The sequence below is a fragment of the Xyrauchen texanus genome, chromosome 6, assembly GCF_025860055.1.
Source record: "Xyrauchen texanus isolate HMW12.3.18 chromosome 6, RBS_HiC_50CHRs, whole genome shotgun sequence".
Taxonomy (NCBI): Eukaryota; Metazoa; Chordata; class Actinopteri; order Cypriniformes; family Catostomidae; genus Xyrauchen; species Xyrauchen texanus.
This window is the reverse complement of record NC_068281.1, coordinates 37,995,651-38,012,249: the sequence shown is the minus strand read 5'-3', so window position 1 is coordinate 38,012,249 and position 16,599 is coordinate 37,995,651. Positions and strand designations below refer to the sequence as shown.

At 39.2% G+C, this 16,599-nt stretch overlaps 1 protein-coding gene across 2 annotated transcripts in view; it reads left to right on the top strand.

Moving 5' to 3' along the window:
• LOC127645441 (relaxin-like) overlaps positions 1-10,921 on the top strand; it is a 28,425-nt gene extending 17,504 nt beyond the window's left edge. Inside the window, exons 2-3 of one of the 2 annotated variants that reach the window (XM_052129063.1) lie at positions 10,111-10,254; positions 10,577-10,921. In XM_052129063.1, coding sequence (XP_051985023.1) covers positions 10,111-10,254; positions 10,577-10,716 — 284 coding nt within the window. In that variant the 3' untranslated portion in view covers positions 10,717-10,921. Of the gene's footprint in view, positions 1-10,088; positions 10,255-10,576 lie in introns of those variants that run through there. The other variant, XM_052129062.1, reaches the window with a different exon arrangement.
• The last annotated feature ends 5,678 nt before the right edge of the window (positions 10,922-16,599 follow it).

Below are 16,599 nucleotides of genomic sequence, written 5' to 3'. Positions count from 1 at the left end.
TTTTAGTGATTTAAGCAAGTACATAAATACCTAAAATACAATGAAAATGGAAGTGCAACGTAGTGCAGCGTAGTTCTAGCGGGAAGACTAGCAGCTGTACATCATAACTTCATTAGCGGGGTAATTCCTAGCCAATCGCATGTAAGCCATTGCTTTATAAGTCCGCTCACAATCTATCACATTGCTGTTTCAGTGCGCCAAAACACAGGCAACCTCCGCCACCCCACCACCACCAGCTGAGCCCTGTCCCGCATGGGGGTAGGCTCCTCGCCCCGCCTCCTATCTCCGGCAGGATATGACGGTTCCGGGCACAACTCCCTCGGACCGCCGGATGGGGCCTATGCCAAAGAGAGAGACATTACTTTGTTTTACATTTAGCAAATAAGCTAAAGCTAGTTCTAGCAGGAAGATTAGCAGCTGTACATCATTGCACCATTAGCTGGGTAATTCCCAGCCAATCACATGTGAGCCATAGCTTTATAAGTCTGCTCACAATCTATAATATAAATAAATATAATATAATCTATCACATTGCTGTTTCAGTGTGCTAACGCGGCAACCTCCACCACCCCACATCCACCAGTTGAGTCCCGTCCTGCACGGGGGTAGGCTCCTCGCCCCTGCCTCCTATCTCTGGCAGGATATGACGGATCCGAGTACTACAACTTTGGACCGCCAGACGAAAGAGAAACGCCAAAGAGAGACATTACTTTTCTGTTTTATATTCATCAAATAAATGTCATCTTTAATTCCACTCAAGTCTGTGAGTCTTCCTGATAGAAATAGCTTGAGAATAAAACCCCAAAATATATATATTTTTTCCAGCTACATTTTTGTTACCAGGAGTGGGGTATCTGACTTTTGGGAGCCTATAGGTCAGTTTGTTTGTTTGTTTTTGTTTTTTTTTGTTCATCTTGAAATACGGCAGATGTGAAGATAGGTGCCTGTGGGACACAGATTGGAGGCTGTCTTCAGTGGTGCAGTGGTCCAGTGAACAGACGTCGGCCAGAGGTGACATGGCAAGGTGACTAGACTGCTGGACAAGAGAGAGAACACCTGATTTTTGCTGATTCCACAGGGGTCCTGTTTTATTAGACACCTATCCAGTGACAATCTGCCAGATAACATAGAATCAGAATCAGCTTTATTGCCAAGTATGCTTACACTTACGAGGAATTTGTCTTGGTGACAGGAGCTTCCAGTGTACCACAATACAAAAACAGCAAGACATTGATAATAAAAAACAAAAGAAGATCAAAATTAATAATTATACATATACGTACATACACTCACCTTCATACATACCCACATTCACACACGTAGTGGAAATCTATTACAAATCCGTTATATAAAGAACAAAAATACAGTATATTATGTACAGTGCAATGTATGTAATGGCAGAAGTGGATATGTTGGATAATATAAATAGACGTAAACTGTCTATTGCACATAATTATTGCTCAAATGGGGCAATTTAACTGTTCATGAGATGGATAGCCTGAGGGAAAAAACTGTTCCTGTGCCTGACGGTTCTGGTGCTCTGAAGCGTCAGCCAGAAGGCAACAGTTCAAAAAGGTAGTGGGCAGGGTGAGTGGGGTCCAGCCAATAATCCTCTCAGCAGTCCGAACTGTCCTCTGTAGTCTTCTGATGTCTGTTTTTGTAGCTGCACCAAACCAGACAGTTATTGAAGTGCAGAGGACAGACTCAATGACTGCTGAGTAGAACTGTATCAGCAGCGCCTGTGGCAGGTTGAACTTCCTCAGCTTGCGGAGGAAATACAACCTCTGCTGGGCCTTTTTCACAATGGAGTCAATGTGTGTCTCCCACTTCAGGTCCTGTGAGATGGTAGTGCCCAGGAACCTGAATGACTCCACTGCTGTCACAGTGCTGTTTAGAATGGTGAGGGGGGACAATGTTGGGGTGTTCCTTCTAAAGTCCACAATCATCTCCACCACTTTGAGCGTGTTCAGCTCCAGGTTGTTTTGACTGCACCAGACAGCCAGTTGTTCAACCTCCTTTCTATATGCAGACTCATCGTCATCTCGGATGAGGCCGATGACAGTGGTGTCTTCTGCAAACTTCAGGAGCTTGACAGAGGGATCCTTGGTGGTGCAGTCATTGGTGTACAGAGAGAAGAGTAGTGGGGAGAGCACACATCCCTGGGGGGCACCAGTGCTGATGGTACAGGTGGTGGAAGTGAATTTTCCCTGCCTCATAAGCTGCTGACCGTCCGTCAGAAAGCTGGTAATCCACTGACAGATAGACATGGGAACAGGGAGTTGGTTAGCTGGGTTGATTGTGTTGAGCCGAGCTGAAGTCCACAAAAAGGATCCTTGCATATGTCCCTGGTCTGTCCAGATGTTGCAGGATATGATGCAATCCCATTTTGACTGCATGATCCACAGGCCTGTTTGCTCGATAAGCAAATTGAAGGGGATCCAGAAAGGGTCCAGTGATGTCCTTCAGGTGGGCCAACACCAGTCTATGAAATGACTTCATGACCACAGATGTCAGCGCGACAGGTCTATAGTCATTAAGTCCTGTGATTTTTGGTTTCTTAGGGACAGGGATAATAATTGTGTGTTTGAAGCAGCATGGGACTTCACACTGCTCCAGTGATCTATTGAAGATCTGTGTGAAGTTGGGGGCCAGTTGGTTAGCACAGGAACGAAGGCACGCTGGTGAGATGCCATCTGGGCCTGAAGCCTTCCTTGACCTTTGCTTCCGAAAGACACGGCACACATCATCTTCACAGATTTTGAGTGCAGGTTGAGTAGCAGGTGGGGGAAGGAGGGGGGTTGCAGGAGGATTGTGTGAAGTGAAGGTCTAAGTGCGTGTGGGGTATGAGATTGGGCCTTTCCAATCTGCAATAGAACACATTCAGGTTGTCAGCCAGTCATTGGTCCACCACAGGGTTGGGGGTAGGAGTCCTGTAATTAGTAAGTTGTTTCAGGCCACTCCACACTGTTGCAGGGCTTCTCAGAGTAGCTTCTTTTGGCCACTCTGATTTCCTTATTCAGTGTGTTCCTAGCCTGATTATGTAAGACTTTATCCCCACCCCTGTAAGTGTCCTCTTTGGCATGACAAAGCTGCCTGAGTTTTCCTGTGAACCATGGTTTATCATTGTTGAATCATAAAAATGTCCTAGTAGGTATGCACATGCCTCACAGAAACTGATGTATGATGTAGCAGTATCTGTGAGCTTGTCCAGGTCTGTAGCTGCAGCTTCAAAAACACTCCAATCAGTGCAGTCAAAGCAGGCTTGTAGTTCCAGCTCTGGTTCATTGGTCCAGCTCTTTACAGTTCTTACAACTATCTTTGTTGATTTTAATTTCTGCCTGTAGGTCGGAATAAGATGAACCAGACACTGATCAGTGAGTCCCAAAGCTGCACGTGGGACAGAGCGATATGCATCCTTTATTGTTGTGTATCAGTGATTCAATATATTCCTGTCTCTGGTGGGGGATGTAATGTGCTGTCTGTATTTGGGCAGTTCACGTGTGAGATTTGCTTTGTTAAAATCCCCAAGAATAATAACTGAGTCTGGGTATTGTTGTTCTGTGTCTGTGATCTGATCAGACAGCTGTTGCAGCGCTATATTCCCAGATGCGTTTTGAGGAATGTAAACACACACCAGAATAAACGAGGAAAACTCCTGCGGCGAATAGAACGGCTTACAGTTAATAAAGAGCGTTTCCAGATTAGGACAGCACATCCTCTTAAACGTTGTTACATCTGTACACCAACTTTCGTTGATGTAAAAGCATGTTCCACCACCTCTCATTTTCCCTGTTAACTCCACGATGCAATCCGCTCTGAACAGCTGAAAGCCCGGCAGATGAAATGCGCTGTCCGGAATGGCTTCACTCAGCCAGGTTTCTGTGAAGCACAGTGCAGCAGAGTTTGAGAAGTCCTACATTGAGGAGATGTAGTTAGTCAGTTTTGTTGGGAAGAGTGGAGATTCGCTAGATGAATGCTCGGCAGTGCTGTTCCAACGCCACGCTGACGGAGTTTAACCAGCGTGCCAGCTTGTCTCCCTCGCCTGCGTCTCGTATCGTTTAAACAACATAACTGCACATCCGACTAAAATGTCCAGCAACACCTATATTCCCGAATATTCAAAAACCCGGGAAAAGATTATCTGGTATGTGCTGCCGAATGTTCAATTGGAGGCGCCATCGTTGAAGTAAACGCCGCAGCAGTAGGCTATTAAACAGGCATCTTGCAACATATCCTTTTGCTCCAGAAGAAGAAAAGAGACAAACTGAGATCATATGAACATATAAAAAATGTCACAATCTGTTGATGACAGTCCAGTATTACAACACTGATGAGGAACATGGAACATAATTTCAGAATAAAATGACAAAAAGCAAACAAATAATGGGACTTTCATTAAACAAAATGAACAAGTCTTTCACACAGGAATAGTGTAGACAGTCTTCCCCTGCTTACTCTGTCTATATTGTTCTCAAACTTTTCACGTTTCATGTTCAAAGGGTTTAGCTAATCACATTTTTGCCAGAAAACAGAAAACAGCTGTCAAGAAACAATAAAAAAAGAGAAATGTTACAAATTATAGGAACATAAGGAAAGTTATCAGAAACAACATAGAGAGAGAAGTGTGTAAAATAAAGAAACTATTACCAATTTCTGTGTCCTATTTCTCTTTGTAAAGAAAAATAGAAATGTTAGTACTAAATCTCTGGACACTGACAGGTGAAAATGCTCTTTATTTACCAAGAAAAAGCAAGAACCATGAGTCTTTGCAAGACTATATGGGGGAGACAAATTTAATTGTGCAATTTACAAATCAGTGCATTTCTATGCTCAAAATCCTCAGATCACTCATCCTATCTTCTGCCATGCTACTTGAATTTTGATAGGTTTCAGGCAGGAGAAGCAGCGCTCACATGCAACAGTAATGACTGGAACTGCAACTGCAATTTTACACAGCCTGAAGAATTCCTGAAAAACATCTTGAAATGGCTCAACAAAAACAGCTAGGTCTAATAAACTGGATGATTTCTGTATTCCCTAACCCTAACCCCCTGACCTTTCGATCCAAAATCTCTCTTTACTTGGTATAGCTCATGTAAAAGGTCTTCAAGATCAGACCCATACATCATAGCAAATGGAAACAGAACATCCTTTTCACAGAATGTTTCACTAGATAGATTTAGAGCTTGGATACCCCTCATTATGTCACAGTTTTGTTCTGAAAAGCTAGCCATAATGTCCAAAACCTGGTAAAATATCCCTGCTCTGAAAAACTCTTTGCTGTTAAGAGCTGCTTGACTTCCAACTGTGTACATGCCACAGGTTGCTTCTTCCTTAGAGCTTAGCTTCCTCTTTCGTCTGGGAATGTTTACCGTACAGATATTGTCAGCAATACCCAAAACTGTTGTCCAGACATCATCAAATACCTGCTCATTCCTATAATTTTCAAATCTGCAAATGAGTGCCTCCACTAGGTCTACTGCTTTTGCCAAATCAAGACATGATTCACAAACAGTTGCAAATTTAGGGACCGTCTCTAAAGTTACAGGCAACATTGGAGCATACATATCCAAAATACTTACAAACATTTCTATAACAGAGTATACACCTTCAATAACATTTGAAGCAAATGACTAACAGTCATAAAACCAACTCCAAAGTGCACATGTAGGTGTCAGCAACAACGCACACATTTTTGATATAATAATAATAAAACAAAAGTCCAGTTATATGTAAGCATTTCTATATTCCTCAGTATTGTAATAGGCCTTGGTGTCGGGATCTGGATTTTATTTTATGGAAAAGGAGATCAAGTTGGGTTCTGAACTCACGACTACATTGGTAAAGCTATTAAAAACATGTATCAAACATCCACACCAACCAAGCCTTGTTTGGATATGCAGCCAATAACCTACAAACAATCATACATAATGTCTAAACTAAAGACTTTGCTAATGAAATTCAGCTGACTCAATACATGTGTTAACAGACTATGATAATGGCATACTCGGACAACACATTGTTTCCTAGATCTGGTAGAATATACTCAAATCTGACACAAGAAGCATATCAACCACAAATAATATAATTGAGCAGCAGCCATCGGAGTTGCATTGGATTGACGTCACCTTCCCTCTTTGAATGTTTGGCTAGAGGAGCTGTCGATTAAGAACTAATGGACCAATGGGGCTGCAAAACGGCCCCTAATTTACATGAAAATCTTTCCACAAGTTTTGTAAAATACAGCGTAAGCGTATACATAGAGGTTTGTGCCGTTTGGTCAGTGTAGCAGCCCTTTGGTATCGAAAGAAGGAGGCAGAGAGTTTCCTACGGGTGCCTTTGTTTATTTAGCTTCAGATGCAATAAACTTTAATGTTCAGTGATGCCTTTGTTTGAATTCAATCATTTTCATGCATCACATTCTTCTGCAGCACTGTATTGAACATTGTATTTCGTCGCATATCATATCACATCACTTCAAATCTCCACATGATACATCGTAAGCACCTCAAAGCATCGTAAAGCATCGTAAGACTACAAAGAAAGACAAAGAAAGAATAAAAAAATGTAAATACATATTCAAAATATGAAATTAAGCGCTCACAGCATAAGAAACATATATTATTAGCCAAAGTTTAATTACAAATATTATGCTCGAAATAAGAAATCATAGGCACTATGAAATTATTATGAAATGAACACAAAACATAACATACCTCGCTTTCCAAAGGGTTACTAAAACAAAAACTATTTACATTTTTTAATGGTAATTAGAGCTTATATGTGTGAGCTTGTGTAACACACGTGAACTCTCTTCTGCGTTGCAAATAAATTCCCTTGCGTACCTTACGCCCTCTAGTAGAGATGTAAAGCTAAATAAATTAAAGGGGCCGGTCATTACAGCCAGTTTGCAGCTGTTCAGCCTGGGTAGCTATGCCCCTGGGTAGTAGTATGCATGATGTTCAGGGAGATTTGTGCCTACTCTCATGCTTTGTCTCAAATTCTGAGTTCTATCCTGAAGCAATCATCATATGCAATATCAAATGCATTTTTGCTACTTCTGCTAATTCTCTGTAACATGTGTGTATCCCTTGTTCAATAGCATCTAACTGTCCAGTGATACTTGAGAGATTCGTGTATACATCCCATCAGTCAACCTGTGAATGTATGGGTTTTCTGTTGGAACCCATTGCACTTGTTCTGCCATTGTTCATCATTGGCCCCAACTCTTTTGCTTCATGTCCTTCTGCCGTCATTAAGGATACATGTGGTCTTTTTTGTTGATATCTGTACAAATGTCATAGGTCACTTGGTAGCTCTGTTTTGCTGCCACTCCCCAGGGCCCAATGATGATATCCGTCATCCTTATTGTAAATTTTCTTTCTTGTGCTTGATCTCTAAGCAGCGTGTCAGTGGTCAATCTTAGCCAGTATACCTTGCTGTTACGGATTTCTTATTGATGTATCTGCTCCACCTGTTGTTGCTTGTATTTGCAATTTACAATTTCTTTCCTGGTATTCTTTTTCACTTTCATCCTCTGTCTTGTTCTTCCTGCCATTCTCTTTCTTGTTCTGCTTCTTCCATCATTCCCCAGTCCATCCCTTCCTCACCATTATTGCTGCCCGCTTGATTTTTTTCCCTTAATCTACCCTCCATTTCAATATTTGTCAATTTTTCAGTAAGGGGGCTCTGGCGCCGAAGTCTCCATCTCCATCTGAGCGCTGGATTTCAATGAGATTGCCCTCAAATACTTTTTCCATTTTGGGCTAAATTACCCCATATCCTCCATGCTGCCTGGAGGCAGATTTAGTTGGGCTTTGGTTGAATATATTGAATTTGCTCTTTAATTGAGTGGCTCAGCCTTCACTGTGGTAGTGGTTGATGAGGAACACGGCACTCCAACAGTAACCATGACATCCGAGCCCTCAGCGTCCTGATTTCGCCATCGTCCGAGTCCGCCAAGCTAGAGTTCCCCGACATGGCCGCCAACCCAGAATTCCCCATTATGGCTACCACGGTCCACAAGCCAGTGCCTACGCCTGACGCAGTCCACGAGCCCACACCTACCATGGTCCATGAGCTACCGGCCACACCTGCCATGTAATAAAATCATTTTAATTGAAATACTTCTTGGATTTTTTTTTATTTTGTCATAAAACAATAATTCTGAATGGCTGTCTATGGAGAAATATGCTTTTTGTAATCGGGTGGTGTAGTTCCAGCATCTACCAGCAGGTGATAACAGGGACCTGCTAACCAGCCAATTCCTGACCCCCTGGATCAAACTCTGAATTGCTAGAGAAAGTTAGTAATGAGCATCTTGATACCACTTAACCCTAATGAAGCCTGATTGGATTTGGTGAGTTTTGGCAAACTAAAACCAATCCTGGAATCCAGAATTGGTTCAGCTTTTTTTGTGATACATGGCACTAAACTCTAGGTTGATTAACACAAACATTGCCTACTCGTGGTATTCCGGTTCCAGAACACCTGTGAGGAGTTACTTGAATCAACCTACTATTGGTAACCATGAGTTTACGGGTGCACACGGTGAGTATAAAAAGGCTTGTCAATGGAGCGTCTATTTCAGGCATCACCACGTAAACAGATGATAAAAAGATATGTGCGGAAACAAGAAATATTTCGTCTTCATTTGTAATAGCGATCATTTGCATGATATGTTTTTAGAGGATTTTGGTCCAATAATTAGTACCTCTGTTTTGTCAGAATTGAGTAGAGGACATTTCTGGCCATCCAATCTTTTATTTAATTGATACTCTGCTAATTTGGAGAATTGTGAAATCAGGTTTTGAAGAAATATAAAGTTGGGTATCGTCGGCATAGCAGTGGAAACTTATTCCACGATTTCTGATAATATCTCCCAGGGAAAGCATATACAAGAAGAAAAGCAGAGGCCCTAATACGAATCCTTGTGGTACTCCATACTTTACTTTTGTTTTGACAAAGTGGCAGCGGACTGCTAAATAGGACCTAAACCATGCTAATGGAACTCCACAAATGCCAACATAATTCTCTAACCTATCCAACAGAATGTCTGATCTATCGTGTCCAATGCAGCACTAAGATCTAAAAGCACTAGAAGAGAAATGCAGCCGCGATCAGATGATAAGAGCAAGTCATTTGTAACTCTGGTAAGTGCAGTCTCTGTACTGTGATGAGGCCTTAATCCTGAATGAAATTGTACATATATTGTTATATGTATATATATATTTTGATAAAACAATAAGATCTAGACATAAAAGGCATTTGAAATTAAGTGAAAATATATGATAAAGGCATTGTCAAGTTACCAGGTATAATGTGATCTTAGTTCAAATCAGCTGAAAAATGTACCTATAAAAGTGTAGAGGAATCACAGAGTATGTGTAAATAAATAGTAAATGACTTAAAAGTGTTAATAAGTCCTAGAATTGTCATTTAGGAATGACTGCTATTACATCTAAATGTGAAAACCTGCACCAAACATACAGGCTTGTGTTTTATCCAGTAAACAGTGATGTTGTGTTAGAGCACTAGGCAACAAAGTGTTTCCTAGCCACATAAAAATTGACCTAGGATTATGATGCTCAGCCATTTAGGTCATATTAGCAAGGTTTTTAAGGAAGTGTGTGCTGTCATTATGTCACACTATAATGCTGGTGTGACACATCCTTAGATTTGCTACATTTGGGTTTATGGCCATGGATCTCTAAAACCTCATTAAATGGCACTTTGCTGTAGCTAAATAAATAAATACCCTATGTTAGAACAATTGCAGTTTGTTGAATTAGCTGTATTTTGATACGTCATTTTAGTATCATATTTTTCTTTGAAACCAGGATGCTGTTTTTTTGTGTGTTGTTTTTTTGTTTTTAAATGGATGTCTCTCCAGTGTGGGTCATTTTGCCTCATTTAAAATGTCATGGAAAAGTAGTACGTCAAAAATGCATAAATCATGTTTTGCATAGTATATAAATGAAGAAGGGACATTCTGAGGCCAGAAAACACGAACATCCTCTAACAAAACACATCTATAACTTGACATCTATAACTTCCATATAGACAGAATCTTTTTACTTTATCAAGTCATGAGGGTCTTTCTGTTGGCAGTGCTGCTGGGGTTTGCTGCATGGGCAGGTTCAGCCCAGTCTCAGAAGGCTCTCAGGCTGTGTGGTCGGGAGTTTGTTCGGGCTGTGGTCTACACATGTGGGGGTTCCAGATGGAGAAGAGGCCAAACAGAGACCCCCATAAACGGTCAGTATGCGCCTTATCATTCTTAAATTCTCATCATCACTTAGATAGGGTTCTCACACCTTTGGAACCATGATCTTTCCATTTGGTTTTGATAGCTGGATAGTGGATAACATTAAAAATATATAATTTCATAGAAAATTCAAACACAAAGAGACACATTTTAGAGCTGAGCATTATGTACATTTACTATTGAAATTATCATTTTAGGGCAATGTCAACTTTGTGTTGCACTGCAGTAACCTCCTGACATTTCTCATTGATACAGCATGAAAAGTGAAGGAATCAAATATCATTCACATTTCATAACTCTGATTCTACACAGGTGATGATATACAGGCTGGTTTGGAGTCATTCAGGGTCACTACAGTAATGGACAGAAACAGAAGAGACCTAGACACAATGCTGCCCATACTGTGCTGTCAAGTAGGCTGCCGAAAAAATGACCTCGCTCTCCTGTGCTGAGAAACACTCTCAGCTATCAGCTTCTTATAAATTAAAATGTAGTGTGGAAAATGTATTTCAACCATTACATTTCTGAGGACTTCCAAAGGAAACGGGCCAAAGTTAAACAATTTTGACAACAAAATTTGAAGGAATTTGAAATTCCTCAAATGGAGAAAAAAATGAATAAATAAATAAATTGACCATGTATCTGAGAAATAAAAACATTTCAACAGAGATTTTCTAAGTAGATGTATATATAGAGGTGTGTGTAGAAATGAGATCTACTGATATCTAACTACATTATAAATATTTTATAAATAAATATTTTATAATGTAACAAACTGAATTGTACTTCATGGGTTTTAAGGTTTCTCCTGTCAAAAGGTTGCTTCTTTATCTTCCCCAGACAAAAAAAAAAAAAACAGCCTAATTTTACGTTGTTCCACACCTGAGTAAATAATTACAGAATATTGATTTTGGTTGAACTATTTATTTACATAAAAAAAAAAAAAAAGATAAAATCACTGGTTAAAGAAAATACTTTGTACTGAACTCAGTAGGAGTCCCTTTTAAAATGAAATGTTTGATATTATTAACCCATCACCATGTTGTTTAAAGCAGATTTTTAATTTCTTCTGTGGAACTCAGAAGGGGTTTAGCAGGAAAAAATATTACATTTTCATTTTTTACATTTAAATTTGTTATATTGCATAAAAATGTGTAGATCTGGAAAAAGCAGATCTGGAAATGAAAGAAGCTCATGTATGGAACTATATTAATGACAAATTAATTTGATACAAAAGAGCAAACTGAATTGAGCTAATTGAAAAGTAAACACATTACATTAAAAGTGCTTGCATTATTGGCAATGCAGTTTCACATGGTTGTATATTTTAGTTGTAAATATTGAAAAAATAAATAATATTAACTTTTTCAATATTCAAAATTCATCTTTATTTTTCGATAATTCTGTCCATTATATTTTGCAGCTTCTATGCTACGCAATCGGGTGTTGATAAAGACCAGAGCAACAAGGAGAGGACCTGGAAAATTGCCATTTTGATCATACAATTACTTAAACCAATTAAAAACAGTTTCTTCATTTTGACCAGTGGCGGGCCGCATTTAAAGTTTAGGCCTTCAGTGTGATTCATGCCATTAAGAAAACACAGTTTCACAATGAATAAGACACCCTATGTCTTTGGGCATCATACATTATGTCGCAGGTAACTAATAATACCAATTTACATTTTAAAAACACATCCACGCACTAATGCCTGAACTTGAAATGATACTTAATGCTCAAGCAAGCCTTATTTTAACTGCAGCATGACTGTTTGCGAAATGAACGTCTCCTGAACAGACATTCAAAAATCATAATTTTCATATGAATCTATCAAGGAGGTCTATAATACCTGGAAAAATGTATCTAATAATATTTGCAATTTAAATGTTGCTTGCAATACATTTCATTTCGTCAAGGTTCACGGTTATGCTGCGTTCCATTCAAGTTGGATGTGGAATATTCCTACTTGATATTTCCAACCATAAATGTTTTCCATTCCCCGATATTCAGATTTCATTTAGCATAAAGATCACAAATCAATCTGATTTGCTGATGAATCTGACTGTAGTTCACATAGATCAGTGCTGTAGTTGCTCATTCATTTGCACTGTAGAGAGAAGGTCTGTGGGGGTGGAGCTCAAACTCACGTGCATGTGATTTGTGAAACAGTTGTCACACTTCGCTTGTAAGCATCAATTAATAAATTCTGACGGAATAATCTTTTCGTTTTTCTCTATTTGTTTGTAGATTAATTAAGAGTGGAAAGCGTTACAAAATACATAGGCAAAAAGGTGATTGAGAATGAAAGGATGAAAAATATTATTTATTTGGCATTTTAGGCCAGCAGAGAAGGCTTTGCTGACACCAACTTTTATTTTAAATGTTATTGTTTTAGTAGTTTCTGCATATTAGATTTATTTCCTTTTGTATTCTAAGCATAAGGCAGTTGAACACACCATGACCTTTTTAATTTTTTTCATTATTATCATTTTTTACATATTTATGTATACATCCCATTCGAATCAAATGAGGACTAATCTCAAACACAGACTGCCATTTATCGTTTTATATACATTTGTTGCATTTGAGCAGAATGTGATGAAGGTTTATTTGGTGAGGACCATCCCTGTTGTTCTTAATCTTCATCAACACCCAATTGCACCACCTACTGGTTAAGAAAGGTTGCAGCATGTCAAGATGGGTACTCTACTACTTTTTTTTTTTTCAATGCCAGGAAGTACAAGGTTGAATTTCCAACCATTTTTGAACCTCTGACATTTTCAGAAGGATCTAGCTGCAGACATGCAGATGCACTCTCCGGCTGTCTCGTTTTCAAGGCTGCGTGTTAGGTAGGACGCGTCCTATGAAGGCTGCAGTATACTGAGTGTCCTCCTTTAAACAAGCCTCGTTTAAACGAGACGGTCTTCGTAGGACAAACGGAAACGGAACGTAATATGGTTGCTATGACAGCACGCCACTCTTTAACAAGCGCGAGCGCTTTGAGTGAGAAGGGAACAAAGTCTCTCCGGAAGGGAATATATGAGGTACATTTTAGGAGAGTTATAATGATGTAGAGAGAAAAGAGAATAGATTTTACAGGTGCACTTTTAGTCTAATACTTTATATTAATATAATAATACATATTATATACTCTGCACCCATCTACTGAGGTATTTCAACTTGGGAATTAACATTCCTTGCGTTTGAACATCATATTTACGGGCAAATTGGCGTAATATTTTTTTAGACATAGTTGAAGCAAAGAATTGTGGGTTGTAAGTGTCCACACAGGATACACCTCATGCATTCCCTTGAAAGAAGGTCGCATTCAAAGTGTCCTATTCTGAAACGAGACAGTCTCGATGACGTATGCAGCCAACAAATGCGACCTCCTGAGGACGCATTCATCCAAACGAGACACAGCCATTGTTTCAAAAGTATAGCCACAAGACGTAAATAACCTCTTTTATGCTGTGATCAAACACAAATAGGTCCTATGTTGTATTTCTAAATATACATTGATCAGCCACAACATTAAAACCACTGACAGGTGAAGTGAATAACATTGATTATCTCGATACAATGGCACCTGTCAAGTGGTGGGATATATCAGGCAGCAAGTGAACAGTTCTTGAGTTTAAATGTGTTGGAAGCAGGAAAATTGGGCAAGCGTTACGATCTGAGCGACTTTGACAAGGGCCAAATTGTGATGGCCAGAACATCTCCAAAATGGCAAGTCTTGTGGGGTGTTCCCGGTGTGCTGTGGTTAGTACCTACCAAAAGTGGTCCAAGGAAGGACAACAGGTGAACCAGCGACAGGGTCAAGAGCACCCAAGTCTCAATGAGCGAAGACTAGCCCGTCTGGTCCGATCCCACAGAAGAGCTACTGTACCACAAATTGGGGAAAAACTTATTAGAAAGGTGTCAGAACACACAGTGCATAGCTGCTTGCTGCGTATGGGGCTGCGTAGCCACAGACCAGTCAGAGTGCTGACCCGTCCACCACCGAAGGTGCCTACAATGGGCACGTGTCAGGACTGGACCATGGAGCAATGGACGAAGGTGGCCTGGTCTGATGAATCACGTTTTCTTTTAGATCATGTGACCGGCCGGGTGCATGTGCATTGTTTACCTGGGAAAGACATGGCAGCAGGATGCACTATGGGAAGAAGGCAGGCTGGCAGAGGCAGTGTGATGATCTGGGCAATGTTCAGCTGGGAAACTTTGGGTCCTGGCATTCCTGTGGATGTTTCTTTGACACGTACAAACTACCTAAAGATTGTTCCAGACCACGTACACCCCTTCATGGTAACGGTATTCCCTGATGGCAGTGGCCTCTTTCAGCAGGATAATGTGCCCTGCCACACTGCAAAAATCTTTCAGGAATGGTTTGAGCAACATGACTTGTTGATTGGCCTCGAAATTCCCCAGATCTCAATCCGATTGAGCATCTATGGGATGAGCTGGACCGACAAGTCTGATGCATGGAGGCCCACCTTGCAACTTACAGGACTTTGATGATCTGCTGCTAATGTCTTGGTGCCAGATACTGTATATATTTTATTTTCAAGGGAAGGCAGAGGCAGTGTACTTTAATAAGATGAAAGGAAAAATCAAGTAGATGCTTAGTTATTAATGGCATGAGGTTGTGTTAATGACAATTACCTCTACAGCCAACCAAGAAGAATGTTAAACGTGAATTTCTTGATTTTATTTTTGAGACATTACATTATTTTCACCTTTGATATACAGTACTTAGCTTTTTCAGTCTCTATATTCTCTTAAAATCTGGGGACACATTATTACATTAAATGTTTGCATATTCCATTTTCTGAGTGATGTATGAACAAGATGCAAGTTATCTGACAAACACAATATCGCACATTCAGTGGGATAAAAATAAATAAACACATCGTTATAAAATGAGACATGTTTCAACCGGAACCTTCCACAAGCAGCAGTTCTCCATCCACCCCTCCTCCACTTTTAAGGTCTGGTATAAGGCCTTCAAACAATTTAAATGTATTAATAAAGTACACTTTATAATAGCTGAAATAATGCAACCTTTAACTATAACCAGATTATTAAAAACTAGATCGATTTGAGGCTTTTCTAGTGAACATCTCTACACATTTGCCTTTATGGATAATCTCAAATATTCAAAGGCAATGATCTATCTACCAGTGCAGTAAAGAGGTCTATGTAGTTCAGAAATCAAAACACATGATGAAATGGCCAGAATTACAGTCCATAGTATCATAACACAGAAAAACTTTAAATAGGTGGAAAAAGTTTCAGATTCTCCGTACTGATCACTTAAAACCTTAAAATCTCATTTAAAATAATACAGTCTTGTTAGTGTATGGAATCCACTATGAACAACAGAACTAGGCATTACATAAATCACATACATTTTAAATTAAATACAAATAAAGTGCAGGTCATGAATTTGAAATACTAACAATAACTTGACGTAAAAGTTTTCTATGACAATACATAGAAACACAATATCCATTTGGATACATGTATAACAATTTCTATTTTACATTTTTTTACACATTATCTTTAAATATTGCTACAGGAAAATGTTTTTGGGAAAGAAAATCCACATTGTGGAAAACCAATTGGAAACAACTGACTAATTACTTAAGTTGATTTCAATTTAAGAAATTATGCATCCATGACACAAATGGAGTCTCATTTTCCTAGAATGTTGAAATAAATAAATAAATTATTTAAAAGACTCAGAAAAAAAAACATGTTGGCATTACTTTTTGCATGAACTATGCATTTCAGAGTTACATCCAAGTTTAAACACTTAATTTAACAGAAGGTAAGCATCCTATTGGCCAACTAGACAGAAGTGAGGCATTCATAACATGCCATCACCAATAACATCAAATTAACACTGACACAATAGGCATTTTACGATGGTAGTGAAAAGAAACTATTGTCACTGTGTGTCTTTGTATTTCTCTTTAATGGTCTTTATAGTGGCTATGCTTGGGAAATGAGAGTATCACGTTCATATCCGGTCACTATTTTTTCTTAAGTCAAATAACTGGCACACAACATTTAAACTGTTGCTAACCAAAATGTTGCTATGGTATTACTTGTCAGTCTTCGCAATTTTGGATGATAGGTGGCCACTACATTATCCGAAGTATACAGGTGAAACTCGAAAAAATTAGAATATCGTGCAAAAGTTCATTAATTTCAGTAATTCAACTTAAAAGGTGAAACTAATATATTATATAGACTCATTACAAGCAAAGTAAGATATTTCAAGCCTTTATTTGATATAATTTTGATGATTATGGCTTACAGCTTATGAA